At 45.9% G+C, this 15,524-nt stretch overlaps 1 protein-coding gene across 2 annotated transcripts in view; it reads right to left on the reverse strand.

The window, feature by feature from the left end:
- LOC311129114 (tubby-related protein 3-like) overlaps nucleotides 1-15,524 on the reverse strand; it is a 50,363-nt gene that overhangs the window by 21,074 nt on the left and 13,765 nt on the right. For both annotated transcript variants that reach the window (XM_084161397.1, XM_084161398.1), the window contains exon 2: nucleotides 2,802-2,843. In XM_084161397.1, coding sequence (XP_084017523.1) covers nucleotides 2,802-2,843 — 42 coding nt within the window. The remainder of the gene's footprint in view (nucleotides 1-2,801; nucleotides 2,844-15,524) is intronic.

The following is a 15,524-nucleotide window of genomic DNA, read 5'->3' on the forward strand; positions in this document are numbered from 1 at the left end:
AGTTCTCCATAGAGTCCTGTCTCTGGCCGTCAGAGTGGTGGCTGTTGTTTGGGACTACTTTTCCTGGACTCCTGTGAAAAGGCCTGCTGGGTACATGTTGCTAAGCTACAGTGGAGAGGGAGAAGAAGGTGGGAGTAGCAGTGGGAGTCTATTCAGAGGCACAGAGAGTTAGAGGAACCCACCTCTACTCTACCCAGCCACAACAAACCACTCTCACTGCAAGAGCACAGCATGTGGGGAAGTGTGTGATGGAGGAATGGGGAAGTTTGTGATGGAGGAATGGGGGAGTGTGTGATGGAGGGATGGTTGGAGATTGGGAGAAAAAAAAAAAGGTTCTGCCACCACCTGCTGAAATCGCTCAGAACAATTTTGGGATTCACTCATTTCTCTGTCAGTCCACATGCTCATACCATCTGTTGCTGTCAAACAGCCTGGGCTGTATTATACCTTTACATCTCCCATTCAGACAGAAAGTGTTACAGGAGTAGGATAGGAAGAACTTCATTAAGCACAACTATCTACAGTAAATAACAACCTCTCCATACCACTAACTTCATTAAGCACCTCATACCACTAACTTCATTAAGCACCTCTCTCTCTCTCTCTCTCTCTCTCTCTCTCTCTCTCTCTCTCTCTCTCTCTCTCTCTCTCTCTCTCTCTCTCTCTCTCTCTCTCTCTCTCTCTCTCTCTCTCTCTCTCTCTCTCTCTCTCTCTCTCTCTCTCTCTCTCTCTCTGGGATAAGGTCCATGACACATCACTCTGCTGGAGGATATAAGGGCCTCATTACGTCATCATCACCGCTTCTAAAGGACAGTCACCAAAGGCCAAGAGGAATAGAAAGCAGGACATCATCTGCTGAGTGCCATGCATCATCCGTCTATTACATCAACTCAGATTATTACAGACCACAACGATTTGGCCATGTCCTCAGATATCCTCAGAATTATGGATGAAAATCATTAGTAAGTCAAATATTACAGATTGAAATTCCACATTCTGTGGCAATAAGAAATGCTACCAATGTCATTGAACCAATGAGTTTTGGACCTGACTTTGCCAGTTGCTTGTCTATTCACTCAACAACAACCCCTGTTAGGTCAACTCAACATTAATGATCAGTCATCTCAGAGGCTGCATAGCACTCTGTTTTAGTGTACTGATTGTTACAGCCCTCTTCAAGTGTAATCAGCCCAGTGCAGTGCTATCCATACAGGCGTGCAGATCTGTCCACAGGGAAGCCATTACATGGCCATGAGCAGGTGTTGGTGACACTAGTGACGAGTGAAGGATGATGGGAGGTGTTAATTACACATCCGGGATGGTCATTACACTCTTAGAAAACAAGGTGCTACCTTAAAGGGTTCTTCGGCTGTCCCCATAGGAAAACCCTTTGAAGAACCCTTTTTGGTTCCGGGTAGAACCATTTTGGTTCCAGGTAGAACCCTTTTGGGTTCCATGTAGAACCCTTTCTACAGAGGGTTCAACATGGAACCAAAAAGGGTGCTACCTGGAACCAAAATGGGTTCTACCTGGAACCACAAAAGGTTATCCTATGGGGACAGACGAAGAACACTTTTAGAACCCTTTTTTCTCCGAGTGTAGGGTGGCCAGAGGAGGGCAGGGCCAGGGGGAGGAGAGGTAGACTAGCTGTCCAGCTAGGGACCTGGGAGGAGATGTAATGGGACTACTCTCCACTGGGGAAAGGCTGGAGACTTGGTGGGTATGGTTACTACCAAAGGGTGTTTCCGAGTGGCGCAGTGGCCTAAGGCACTGCATCGCAGTGCTAGCTGTGCCACTAGAGATCCTGGTTCGAGTCCAGGCTCTGTCGCAGCCGGCCGCGACCGGGAGACCCATGGGCGGTGCACAATTGGTCCAGCGTCGTCCAAGGTAGGGGAGGGTTTGGCCGGCAGGGATGTGGGTTCGTTTCCCACGGGGGGCCAGTGTAAAAACAAAACAACAAAAAAAAAAACATGTATGCATTCACTAACTGTAAGTCGCTCTGGATAAGAGCGTCTGCTAAATGACTAAAATGTAAATGTAAATGTAAATGTGCTTTTGGACTGGGGGGAAAAAACATAGTTGGGATACTGTCATTAAACGTACCTGCCTGTAAAACTGACCATTTTTAGGTGGCTCTACCACCCGAAAAGTGTCCCCATTCAACCCTAGAGGTAGAAGAGTGACTGTGTGTGGCCACTGTGGACATTCCTTGATTTCATCCATCTACTTGACACCACAATCAATATGACTATCCGTCTCCCAACACTCAACCTAGTCTCTCTGACAACACAACAGGACAGCTCTTTCTAGTAGACCCTTACACAGACTGTTCTGCGCAAATTTCACTTCAACGGTTGCACTACAGGGTCTTTACCTGGTACTCACCAAAGCAGAGCATTTCTGAAGTCGTCTGTCAACTGACCTATTGGAGCGTACTATGAATAGAAGAATTCTACTTTGACCATGAAATGACTAGTTGATGGAAGCTGTGGGTGCCTGGGTGGATGGTTAATTATAGGTATTCTAATGGATGGGTGCTAAATGTAGGATCTTAATTTGAGCCAGTTCGCTACAGCAGGAGAATAATCTTGCAGCAACAAGAAATGTGAATTATTATATGGATTATAATTAATGGACATTTTCGTAAGGGAAATCAAGTCTGAAATTTCAAAGTGGAAATGAAAAACTTCAGAAGCCTTTATAAACCTCAAATACACTCCAAGTTTTAAATTTCCTGCATTGCAGGAAAGTTCTCCAGCAACAGGGTGATCAAATGAAGATCCAACATCTGTGCTGCTTACCTTGCTGATGAGGTAGAGGAGAAGCTGGCGGAGCTGGAGGGTCTTCAGGGTCATGGGGTTTTGGAACAGGAAACACAGGACACAGAGAAGAATAGAGTTAGCAAGAGATCAGTGATACCAAAAAAAAAAAAACTAGGCTAAAATGGGATGCTTTGGTACTGTTCTGATACTCTGTGTCAACACTGGTGTAGTCCTTCAGTTTGAGAAGCACGTGATCTTTCTATTTTACAGGGAAATGTAAATCGATCCTCAGTCCATAACACATATCACGCAATCTATTTACATTTGTCTAAATAGGCCTATTTGAGCTAACAGACATAGAACAGACAGTGGCCTGTACAGTAGTATTACGAATGAACACCTATATGACCGTGGCGTGGTGACAGTCACCCAGACAGTGAATGAACATTGATCAGGTGCTGTGTATTTGCTTGATCTGCCACAGGGTATCATCATTCTATACTTTAATCTAGGAACATACTGAGTGTCCTCCACCTCTATCAAACTTGGAGGACACCGTATTTCTGTTCCCTTCACAGGTCTCTACACGGTAATCAATGTTTCATAACACTGACACTGTGCTGTAAAGATTTACTGACTGACAAGCAAACAGAACGCAGGCTAGTAATAGTGTATTACGTTGTCACAAACAAGCTTTAGAATACTCTCCATGTCATCGCATTGTCCTCTGTCTGTTGGTGAAAAGGCTTGAGAATAGGATGAGACTATTGCATTCAGATGAAAATATGATGCAGTTCAAAACGTGTCTCTGGCATTTAGCATAACATTTGAGACTTTATTATCAGATGAGAGACAACAGAGAAGCGTATTTTCAAACTGCAATAAAAGGATTCTCATTAATATACTTCACAGCTTTTGTCACGTTCGTTGAATGACGGGTCAGACCAAGGCGCAGCGTGATAAGCATACATGTTTATTTTAACTATTAAACACCACGACAAAACAATAAACGAAACGTGAAGTCCAAGGTAGCACACACAACATACCTTACAAGGAACAAGATCCCACAACTAGACAGTGCCAATAGGCTGCTTAAGTATGGTCCCCAATCAGAGACAACGAGCGACAGCTGCCTCTGATTGGGAACCACACCGGCCAACATAGAACTAGACATACTAGATCCTAAACATGGACAAAGCACAACAAGGAATATACACACCCTGACTCAACATATAAGCGTCCCCTGAGTCAGGGCGTGACAGTACCCCCCCTCAAAGGTGCGGACTCCGACCGCACAACATAAACATAACAGGGTAGGGGCCGGGTGGGCAATCCGCCTCGGAGGCGGATCCGGCTCGGGGCGTGACGACCTCTCACTCTCCGCCTCCCTGTTGCGCCCCTGGTCTGGTCTGGACCTCGGCGCGCTGCTTCCCCTCTCCTTCCTCCCACTATACTCCAAGCCCTGTCTGGACCCTGGTGTGGGAGACCCCGAACCTGGAGAGGGGCTGACGTCATGGTCTGGACTGGAGCCGTTGACCGGAGCTGGACTGGGCACCGGTGGAGCGGACTGCTCTGGCTCCGGAGTGGAGCCGCTGACCGAAGCTGGATCAGGCAACGGTGGAGCGGACTACTCTGGCTCCGGAGTGGAGCCGCTGACCGGAGCTGGACTAGACCCCGGTGGAGCGGACTGCTCTGGCTCCGGAGTGGCGCAGCTGACCGGAGCTGGATCAGGCACCGGCGGAGCGGACTGCTCTGGCTCCGGAGTGGAGCAGCTGACCGGAGCTGGCTCAGGCACCGGTGGAGCGGACTGCTCTGGCTCCGGAGTGGAGCAGCTGACCGGCACTGGATCAGGCACCGGTGGAGCGGACTGCTCTGGCTCTGGAGTGGAGCAGCTGACCGGTGCCGGACCAGGCACCGGTGGAACGGGCACGGGCCATGCCGGACTGGACAACGCACCACTGGTCTGGTGCGAGGAGCAGGCACGGGCCCTTTAACGTGCACCACTGGCTTGGTGCGAGGAGCAGGAACAGGCCGGGCCGGGCTGGCGACGCGCACCACTGTCTTGGTGCGAGGAGCAGGAACAGGCCGGGCCGTACTGGGAACACGCACCACTGGCTTGGTGCGGGGAGCAGGAACGGGCCAGACCGGACTGGCGACACGCACCACTTGCTTGGTACGAGGAGCAGGACTGGGTTCCTTTATTAACCCCCGCTCCTTCTGCTGCCTAACCAGCTCCTCTCGCTGTGCCTCTACTCTTTCCTTCTCCCTTTTAGCCTCCTGTAACGCCTCCCTCTGACCGAATAACTCCTGCTCCCTCTGAACCAATAGCCCCCGTAACATGGTGGCCTCCTCTCCTAACCTGCAGATCCGCCCTTTAACGGCCTACTGCTGCCTCGTCGTCCACACCGTGTGCCCCCCCCCCAAAAAAATGTCTTGGGGTTGCCTCTCGGGTCTCCGTTTCACCTCTCCTGCCTGGGCTTCCTCCTTCGCCCAGGGTCCGCCATCGGCTAATCTCACCTCCTTCTCCCTCATCCCTTTCAGGGCCTCCATATGCTTGGCCAGATCCTCTCTTATCTCCTTCCAAGTCCATGATCTCTGCTCCACTACCTGTGTCCAGGGTGTCTGCTGCTCCTGGGCACGCTGCTTGGACCGTGTTTGGTGGGATCTTCTGTCACGTTCGTTGAATGACGGGTCAGACCAAGGCGCAGCGTGATAACCATACATGTTTATTTTAACTATTAAACACTCGACAAAACAATAAACGAAACGTGAAGTCCAAGGTAGCACACACAACATACCTTACAAGGAACAAGATCCCACAACTAGACAGTGCCAATAAGCTGCTTAAGTATGGTCCCCAATCAGAGACAACGAGCGACAGCTGCCTCTGATTGGGAACCACACCGGCCAACATAGAACTAGACATACTAGATCCTAAACATAGACAAAGCACAACAAGGAATATACACACCCTGACTCAACATATAAGCGTCCCCTGAGTCAGGGCGTGACAGCTTTGGACTAATTTAAATCATGTTTTAAAGTTCATCGAATAAAGTCAATTTAATTTCCCCTTCGGCAAATGACTTTCCGGGGTTAAAAATAAAGACTGAATGAGAGGTAGACTAATTAAACTTCTATTTCCACGGAGGATGGAGAGAATGGCTTCAGTTCCAGTTCAGTGAATGAAATCGCAAGAGAGAGGGATTATTCAAAACAGGGTGATGACATGGGTGAGATTAGGCAGTTTTTGATTCCCTGGCAGTCAGATCAGCTCTGCGCCATGTTACAGCTAGAATTTGGCATTTGTTTTTTGTGTGAAACGGCAGCCCTGCTATATACCAAGAATTGAAATGACCATTAAACAGATTCCCAGATTGCAGATTGTGCCTTTAAGGAAGCCAGATGAAAAGACACCAGCTGAATAAATGATCAACGCATGGTGAGGTGTAGAGCGTGAACAACACTGTTTAACTAGGCCTAGGATATTATAGGACTCATACAAGCTAAACGACAGTCTTTTCAACACAAGCAACTTCAATCAAATTCTTTCATGTCAGCTACTTGGTCAAATACTCTTAGCACGTCCTTAGTTACAGCAAACAGCTGTGAAACAAAACCTCACAATATAACATGTTAGAAAAAAAGAAAGAAACTCTAGTTACAGTACAAGAGGTGGAGCTCTGAATAAGTAACGACGATGCAACAGACGAAACATGAGCGAGGAAGAGATCCTTAAAGGGAAACTTTGGTATTTTTTTCCCATTAGTCCACTGTTGACACTGCATTTTACATCATCATGATGATGTGGCCGGTGACACTTTGCTTCTTGAAATTCCAATATCTTGAAAACTTGACTGCTGACATACAAAACATTTTGGAGCTGTATCAACAGTGGACTAATGGAAAAAAAACACCAAAAGATTGTTTTTGAGTGGTTTCCCTTTAACAGCAGGTAAGCCATTCAGCCCAAGGAGAACAGAGAACAGGGTTGTGGGTAGGAGGTAGGAGCAGTGGGAGGAGGAGGAGATGCTCCAAGCCTCTCTGTCGGTCACAGGCACAACAAACACCTGACTCACAGGACACAGACCCATTCACTCTCTCAGTTCCTCTATCATCCTATTTTTCACTCTACAGTACACATTTATGAGAAATCAAGCACACAGTGTGTGTGTGTGTGTGTGTGTGTGTGTGTGTGTGTGTGTGTGTGTGTGTGTGTGTGTGTGTGTGTGTGTGTGCGTGTGTGTGTGTGTGTGTGTGCCTACATAGGCCTCTGTATACCTGTAGGACCAGCGGCTGTAGACAGGCTGGGAGACACCACTCTTTACACTGTCCATGATGCTGTAGCAGCCAGTCTAGGTGTGTGATAGACAGTCAGTCCAGCAGCAGCTCTGGTAATGTATGGTACTCCCAACCCGGTCCAGAGTCAATCTGAAGCTCTACCTGAAGCTCCCACTACAACCCTGCTACCCTGCAGCCTGAAGGGAGTCCCACCCCGGGAGTGACAGCGCCACACAGCTGAGTGTGAGGTCTCTGAGTAGCAGCCGTTGCCATGACGCCACACTTGAGGCTAGCCTCTGAACACAACACAGCACCGTGAACGCACAGGGATTTGTTAGGGGAGTCTAAATGTGGTGTGAGTTCATGCCAAGACAAAATACCTGGCATGAAATCCCTAAGCTTGGTCCTCTGATTTAGGTACATGTCTCAGTTTCAAAGATGTATCAGCTACATGCTAAAGCTGGACTGTATCAGAAAATGTTTTCTGCTGATTGGGTCTCTAATATATAAAGATGCTTTCAGTAGAATTCCACAGACGTCATTTCCTCTTATATTGCACATATTAAAACCGCAGACCAGACACAAACTGAACGTAACACTAATTGGGAAGGTTTACATTTTGTGTGCTTTAGCCTAAGCCCAGTATCTTAAGTAAAATATTCCAACACTTTTATTTTGACAGAAAACGCCAGAACATTTGCCTAGTCATAGTAAAATGAACCAAACTGTTTCTTGTCAATGTGAAACCACATTATTCTGGTTTTCTGCCTTTCTACATAGGCTATCCTTATATGCTCCTTGAATCCGTGTCAGTAGAGCTGTTTCTGGATGACAACCGCAGTTACTCCCAATTAACGGAAGTATAAACAAACAACCCTCTCATTGCTAAAACTGGCAAGACGTGGGGCACCTTGGTCCTGTTGCTAGGAGACCACAGGACCTTTAAGTCATATTGTCTTCTGTTAGTGTATGTGTGTGCCAGCGAAGGGAAAATGGCATTCTCCTCAGCTGAGGGCAATCTGGGGAATGATTATCCTGGGAGTAATTAAACATTGTCCAAACAAATGATGGAAACAAGCGCTAAGTGTCGACTGATAAGCACTCGAAGCACCGCCTTATGTCCATATAACCAATGATGAAAACCCAAAGACCGGAACTACTGAAGCTCGTTATCTCATGCATCCAATTCAGTCACAGCAGATTCTTCGGTCTACATGATACAGTTGAGAACTAGCCTACCTATTGCAAATTCTAGATTTGTTTTCTCTGTCAGTCCCTGACTCAACTGGGTGGATTGTCCAAGCCACTGCTGAGCCATGTGTTTGGAATGTGCTGGAAAACAGGAAGTAAATTGCACCTCATTTTCACCCCTGTTGAAACAGCTTTCTCACCCACACGTCTTGTACAGTTAGATACTTGAGGTCCAGGTGGTTTGTTATAGGCCTGCCGAGCCATCGTGACATAGGGATACAACAACCACACCTTTATGGAACGGGAATTATTGTAAAAGCTGATTTAAGCTGAAGACACATTGTATTAAGCCAGGAACAATTTTCCTACAGCAGACTGCATGGTAACTGATTTTGAGTGAGACTGAGTGCATGATTATCTTTGATCATTGATCATGTGCACTCTACCTTGCAGACACCCTGATTTTCATTTGTCCATCCATGCGCTTGTTCAGTACAGTTTCATGTGCTGTATTTTTCCCTCTACTCTGAGGTGTGTGGTATCAGCCTCTGATGCTGCTGTGATAAGGTCACTTTCAACCTCTCTGTTCAGTTCTTAAAACAGACACTCGCATCCTCTGCCAATTGAGTCATCCAAGCATGAAACCCACAGCAGAGAGAGAAGAGAGCCACAGTAGCCTACTCACTGTCTATGCCTGTCACGAATTCAGCCGAGGCTGCCCCTCCTCCTTGCTCGGGCAGGCTTCGGCGTTCGTCGTCACCGGAGTACTAGCTGCTACCGATCCATGTTTCTATGTTCTACTTGTTTTGTCTGTAATGGTCTCACCTGTTTCCCATCATGTAATTATGTCTTCCCTATTTAACCCTCTGGCTCACACTGTGTGTTGTGCGTGTTTGTTCATGTTTTGGTTGTCGTATGTGAGCGGGTTTGTTCCTCCCTGCGTGGAGGTATGTTCATTAAGATACCTACGAGTAAAGTACGTTTTTCGATTAGCTCTGTGTCCTGAGCCTGACTTCGTCCTACCGCATTACACTGACACCTTGACAGAAACACGCACCAATAATGGAGTCAGCAGGTACAGCCATGCCAGCCGGAACGATGGAGGAACGCGTCCAACAACAAGCGAACATGATCCAGGCTCTCGGCACGGCAATGGAACGCGTGGTGAATACTATGGAGCGATGGGAGAGAGGAGGTTTTCCTATACCTCCTCCAACTACACCACCACCCACACCGCTGTCCACCTTTTCACCACCTGGGTCCAGCGGGATTCGGCTCTCGCTCCCGAGGGCATACGACGGTACAGCTGCCGGGTGTCAGGGTTTTCTGCTCCAGGTAGAGCTCTACCTGGCAACCATCCACCCGGCTCCCTCGGGATACGAGAGCGTGTCCGCCCTCATCTCCTGTCTGTCTGGGAAGGCACTCGAATGGGCCAACGCCGAGTGGGGAGGAATAGACGCAGCATCTGTACGTTATGAGGAGTTTACCCGCCGCTTTCGGGCGGTATTCGATCATCCACCGGAGGGGAGAGCGGCGGGCGAACGTCTATTCCACCTCAGACAGGGGAAGAGGAGCGCACAGGATTTTGCACTGGACTTTAGGACTCTGGCTGCCAGCGCAGGATGGAATGAGAGGGCCCTTATCGACCACTACCGATGCAGCCTAAGGGAGGACGTTCGTCAGGAACTGGCCTGCAGGGACACCAACCTTAACCTGGACCAACTGGTGGATATGTCAATCAGGCTGGATAACCTGTTGGCTGCACGCGGACGTCCGGATCAGGGGCCGTCCATTCCATCCCCCAGCACCTCCGACCCTACCCCTATGTATTCCAAGATGGCGTAGCAGTGCGTTCGCTTTTATTCATTGTCCTTGTGTAAATATCCCGTTTCTTGTTTTTTTGTCTATTTTTGTATATATTTCTCAATTTTTACTTTTCATTCTTTAACTAAATATACTTTCCTGCAACCCGCCTCACCCAACGTGGAAAGGATTCTATTATTTCTTTATAACTTTCATCAAGAACCTTAAGCTTGAAACTAGTGTAGCTAGCGTAGCTGCAACTGAATGGCTACTTGCTATTAGTCACCGTTAGCGTCTTCACCACTGTCCGTGGCCTACACTATCCACCAGCCAGCTCTAGCTCTAGCCTGGACAATTCGTCGGCCAGTCTGCACAGCGTGCTATCGACCCAGAGCTTATTGGACTTTCTGCCGGAATCACTGGACCCTAGCGCCGGATCATCGCAACCAGCTAGCTAGCTGCAACCTGTTGTTGGCTAATTACCATTGCCCTATAGCAAGCACCAGTTAGCCTTGAGCTAGCCTCAGGCCCATCTCCCGGCTATCTACCTCTCTGTCAACCGGACGGGACCTCCTAGTGTTGACACTGAGCCCCGCCGATCCAACACGACTGGTTTGCCGACGAAATAGTCTGATGTGGCTTCAACAGGCTTCCCGTTGCGACGACCACGAAGATCCATCTGCCAGCCCCGGCCCGCTAGCACACGCAAACTACAACTGTGCTCCCTGCTAGCTGTGCTGAAGCACCAATTTGAACTGCTCTCGGACTCACATATTGCTGTTCACTGGATCTTATGATCACTCAGCTGCACAGCTGATGCCTGCTGGACTGTTCCTTTACACGGTACCCTGTCCTGTTTATTCTGTTTAGCCTTAGCCCAAACGTTATCGCTATTTCCAGTTGTTGTCTTAGCTCTCTCTAATAACACCTGTGACTGCTTTATGCCTCTCTCCCATGTCAATTATGCCTTGCCTATTGCTGTTTGGGTTAGTTCTTATTATACAATTTCACTGTAGAACCCCTAGTCCCTCTCAAACTGCCTCAAATAGTTCCTTTGTTCCACCCCCCATACACGCCGAGACCGGCTCAATCGGTGCCTCCAGTGACGCTATCTCTTTCATTGTTACCCAACGCTTAGGGTTACCTGAACTGTACTCATATCCTTCCATATCCTTTTCTGTACATAATGCCCTGAATCTTTTCTACAACGCCCGGAGAACTGCCCCCTTTATTCTATGTACCCAACGCACTAGAAGACCAGTTCTTAAAGCCTTTAGTCGTATCCTTATTCTAGTCCTCCTCTGTTCCTCTGGTGATGTAGAGGCTAACCCAGGCCCTGCAGCCCCCAGTATCACTCCTACTCCCCAGGAGCTATCATTTGTTGACTTCTGTAACCGTAAAAGTCTTGGTTTTCTGCACGTAAATATCAGAAGCCTCCTTCCTAAGTTTGAGTTATTCACTGCGTTAGCACACTCCGCCAACCCTGATGTTCTAGCAGTGTCTGGCTTAGGAAGGCCACCAAAAATTCTGAAATGTCCATCCCCAACTATAACATTTTCCGTCTAGATAGAACTGTGTTAGATTAATTTGGATTTTAAGAATAATGACTAAAGAATTACACCCCAAACACAGTATAAATGTTAGAATTATCATGTGTCAACCCACTAACAGAAGGGCGTTACTAACCATTCAAGGGGGGAGGCGGGAACTGTTTAAGAAAGGTGGGAGGAGCATAGTGTTTTTGTTTGTCAAGAAGTATAAAGAAAGGAGATTTGTGTTTTGGCCTCAGAGCTCTCACCATGAATAAAAATACAGATAAGACTTGTGAGTTGTGGACCTTGAATCATTGATGATTAAAACCAGAGCCTTACAACCTCTGGTAATGATTCAAGCTTAGGGTGAATTAGAGAAAATAATTCACGTGACAGATTGGTCCTTCGAGCGGAGCTTAATACATCTTTATCGTTCTGAAGACACCGAATCCGTGCACGGGCGGGTGATAGCATCCGTTACAGTCCTGGCCTTCCACGTTAAGGTTAAAAAACAGGCCGGTGATTACTCTTTATGAACGATAAAGACGTTAACAAGTTTGAAAAAGCATTTTAATCCAGACTGCAAGGAAAAGGTCAGTAATTTTTATTCATGGATTTTGGTAAAATGAGTTGAACTTATTTACCAAAGAAGGTAATAATTATTACGACAGGGAGGGTCCGCAATTGATCCTAGAGGTAAATAGCTATTACAAAAAAAAACTAGTCCGAAATGACATGGTAGTGAATTGCAATCACAAATGTAAACTAAGTTAATATTGTCATTGTACGAATTGCAATGTTCAGTATAAACAGGGAAATGATTATCATCGTATGAGAGGGATATATGTCGGGAGTTCATATATGCGACTGGGCATTTGTTAGAACTGTGCAAACAAGTTTTGACGGATGATAAGGTCGTATGTGTGTGAGACTTAATCCCTCGGGAGACGTGGTTATTATTTCAGGGGTGGAGGAAAAAAAAAAAAAAGTCGCGTGAGGAAAATTTGGTAACTTACTCTTTTAATTTTAAAGGGTTAATTACAAAAGCAAGAGGGGCACTAAGAGATTAGCTCCTACGAAAATAATTCGGGAGGGAATTATTTAAAAAACAAAAAGGGGGGGAGGGATTTCTTATTGTTCCACGATGGGAAAGACATCTTCTAAACAAGTCCGAGAATTAACGGGAGATGAAAGAAATATGTTTTAGGGATCCATTTGGGAGAAGAGGTATGAATTTATTGGGCATCGAAGTAAAAAAGTTAGTAGGCAGATGCATATAAAATTAGATGAAAAAACAGCGAGGGTATGGCTTTTTGAAGCGCGAAGGAGAGAGAAAGGGATATACAGAAAAAATGAAGTTTCAGGACCCCCCCACAGCAAAGAGCAGAGAGGTTATATCCAGAGTTGGTAGAGCAAGCCCAGATGACACCGTTGTCATGTGTAAAAGAAGATTAGGGGTGATCCCCGTACTTCCCCCACCATATGACGGCCAAGCCGGAATGTTGGAAGGGCGGGAAGACGGGGGGCAGAGTAAAGAGGCCAGTAAAGAGAACAAAGAGGGGGAAGTTTTACAACAGGAGGTAGTCAGGTTAAGAATAGAATTGGCTAAAAACACCACAAAGCGATTATTTGAGAGGTACCTATATAAGTCCAACGATGTGGTCCTCTGTAGCTCAGCTGGTAGAGCACGGCGCTTGTAACGCCAAGGTAGTGGGTTCGATTCCCGGGACCACTAATAAAAAAATAAAAAATAATTTTAAAAAAAATGTATGCACGCATGACTAAGTCGCTTTGGATGGAAGCGTCTGCTAAATTACATATTATTATGCGTGTGTATGAGCTTTCGCACTCAAGCGTAGACGTACGTTATGAGTGGGAAAGTAAGTCGCTTTGGATAAAAGCGTCTGCTAAATGGCATATTATTATTATTATTATAGAGAATATTTGCGTTTTTGGTCAGTTGGCAGACGCTCTAGTCCGGAGCGACTTGAAGAGCCAATAGTGGTTTGCATGGAACTATTCTGTCGTGTTGGGCATTTGAATGGCAGAAGATGGAATATGTGTGTATGAGGAAATTCAACGGCGGGTATGAATGATAACCGGATACTACTTAGTATTTGGTTGGTTAAATGCTAAATAAAAGATTTGAGGCGTGGTTATGGGGGAACTAGGAAGACGCACTTATTCAAAAAGGAATGGGTGGAGAGAGAGTTTTTTACGTGTATTAAAAGTTGCATTAGATAGACATATCTAGAATATTACTAAAGCTATGAAAATATGTTATAAGTACTTTCCCGCGCCTCCCCATAATGTAGGAAGGAGCAGGGGAGGGGGGGAGTGAGAGACAGGACATCGTTCAAATGGTAGGGATGTCATTAAGTGTATGCTGATAAATAATATCAAGCGTTTGTTTTATTGATTGGGGCCGAATCAGAGAAAACTGTTAAAGATATTGAATAGCGAACTGAAAATGAAAGGCATAAAATACAGAATAATTGGACGATTTTAAAACGATAATTTATTTTGGTTAGGAAGCAAGTGGCATTGGCTGTTGTGCTGGGGAAATAGCGCCAGCCTGTGGTGGGTTCTGGATTTGTTATAAATAACTTTATATTTTAAACTAAAATGAATAGACTACAATTGGAACATCAGAAAAAGGACAATATAATTCGTAATAGTTATTATAATTATTATTGATAGTTATTGCAGTTATTATTATCCTGAGTGGCGCAGTGGTCTAAGGCACTGCATCGCAGGGCTAACTGTGCCACTAGAGATCCTGGTTCGGAACCAGGTTCTGTCGCAGCCGACAGCGACCGGGAGACTCATGGGCGGTGCACAATTGGCCCAGTGTCGTCCAGGGTAGGGGGGAAAATGGCCGGCAAGGATGGAGCTCAGTTGATAGAGCATGGGGTTTGCAACGCCAGGGTTATGGGTTCGATTCCCACGGGGGGAGGCCAGTAAAAAAAATAAAGATAAAAATAATACAAATGTATTCACTAGGTTGCTCTGGATAGGAGCGTCTGCTGTGTGACTAGAATGTAAATGTATTATCATTGATTCAGTAATGATAGGAGGGAAGTAGCGATAGAGCTGTGAGGGTTGAGGAGAATGATTTGTGGCTCTGGTTGGCGGGAAAAAGGAGAGGCAGAGACAGACTTAGAGAGACAGAGGAAGTTAGAGGGAGAGAATAAAAGAAAAAGAGAGAAGGAAACTGTTTAGGTTTGAAAAACAAGCAGGCTGAGGGACAGAGATAACAGTTTCTGGAGCTTGAAAAGCAGAGACTAACAGAGTAAGAAAAGGAACAGACGAGAGCAGAGTATTTAATGGCCACTAGGGGAAATAGCTGGGATCGGTAAAACTCCAAGATAGAAGAGGAGAGAGATTTACTAGGGGGTGGATCAAATAATTGATAATGGATCATTTGAATGAGATCACATGTAGCAGATTTAGAGTAATCAATTAAATAATCATTGTATACTCTAGGAATTTTGAGGGATTTTATGAAGTTAGGCATATTTAAGTAAAGAGGGAGCTACCAAATTAAGTTCAGCCTAACTATCTTTGATTGTTATTTTTCAATTGGGTTTTTCAAATAAAATAAAAACACACCCAGCATGATGTTTATAAAGGGTTGTTATGTTGAATTTAGGGAGTTTTCAACAGTTCATAGGTGGTGTTTACTATGCTGTGGGATGGAACGGTTTATTGGGTGATATTTGAAACTAAATTCATGGAATAAGCTACAGTAATCAGAAGAATGTACAATCTAAGGCGAGACAACTATTGCCTAGATCATTGATTTAGCAATAGGGTCAGGTAGATAAGGAAAATAAGAAAACAATTAGATGAAGAATGATGAGCTTTTTGGTAAGGATAGACTTCTGTAAAGCTAAGGTCGTCATTATGTACTGCATACGGGTAAATCAAGTGATCTTATCTATGGGAAGGCAAT

Source organism: Coregonus lavaretus (genome assembly GCF_964263955.1).
Source record: "Coregonus lavaretus genome assembly, chromosome: 5".
Lineage (NCBI taxonomy): Eukaryota > Metazoa > Chordata > Actinopteri > Salmoniformes > Salmonidae > Coregonus > Coregonus lavaretus.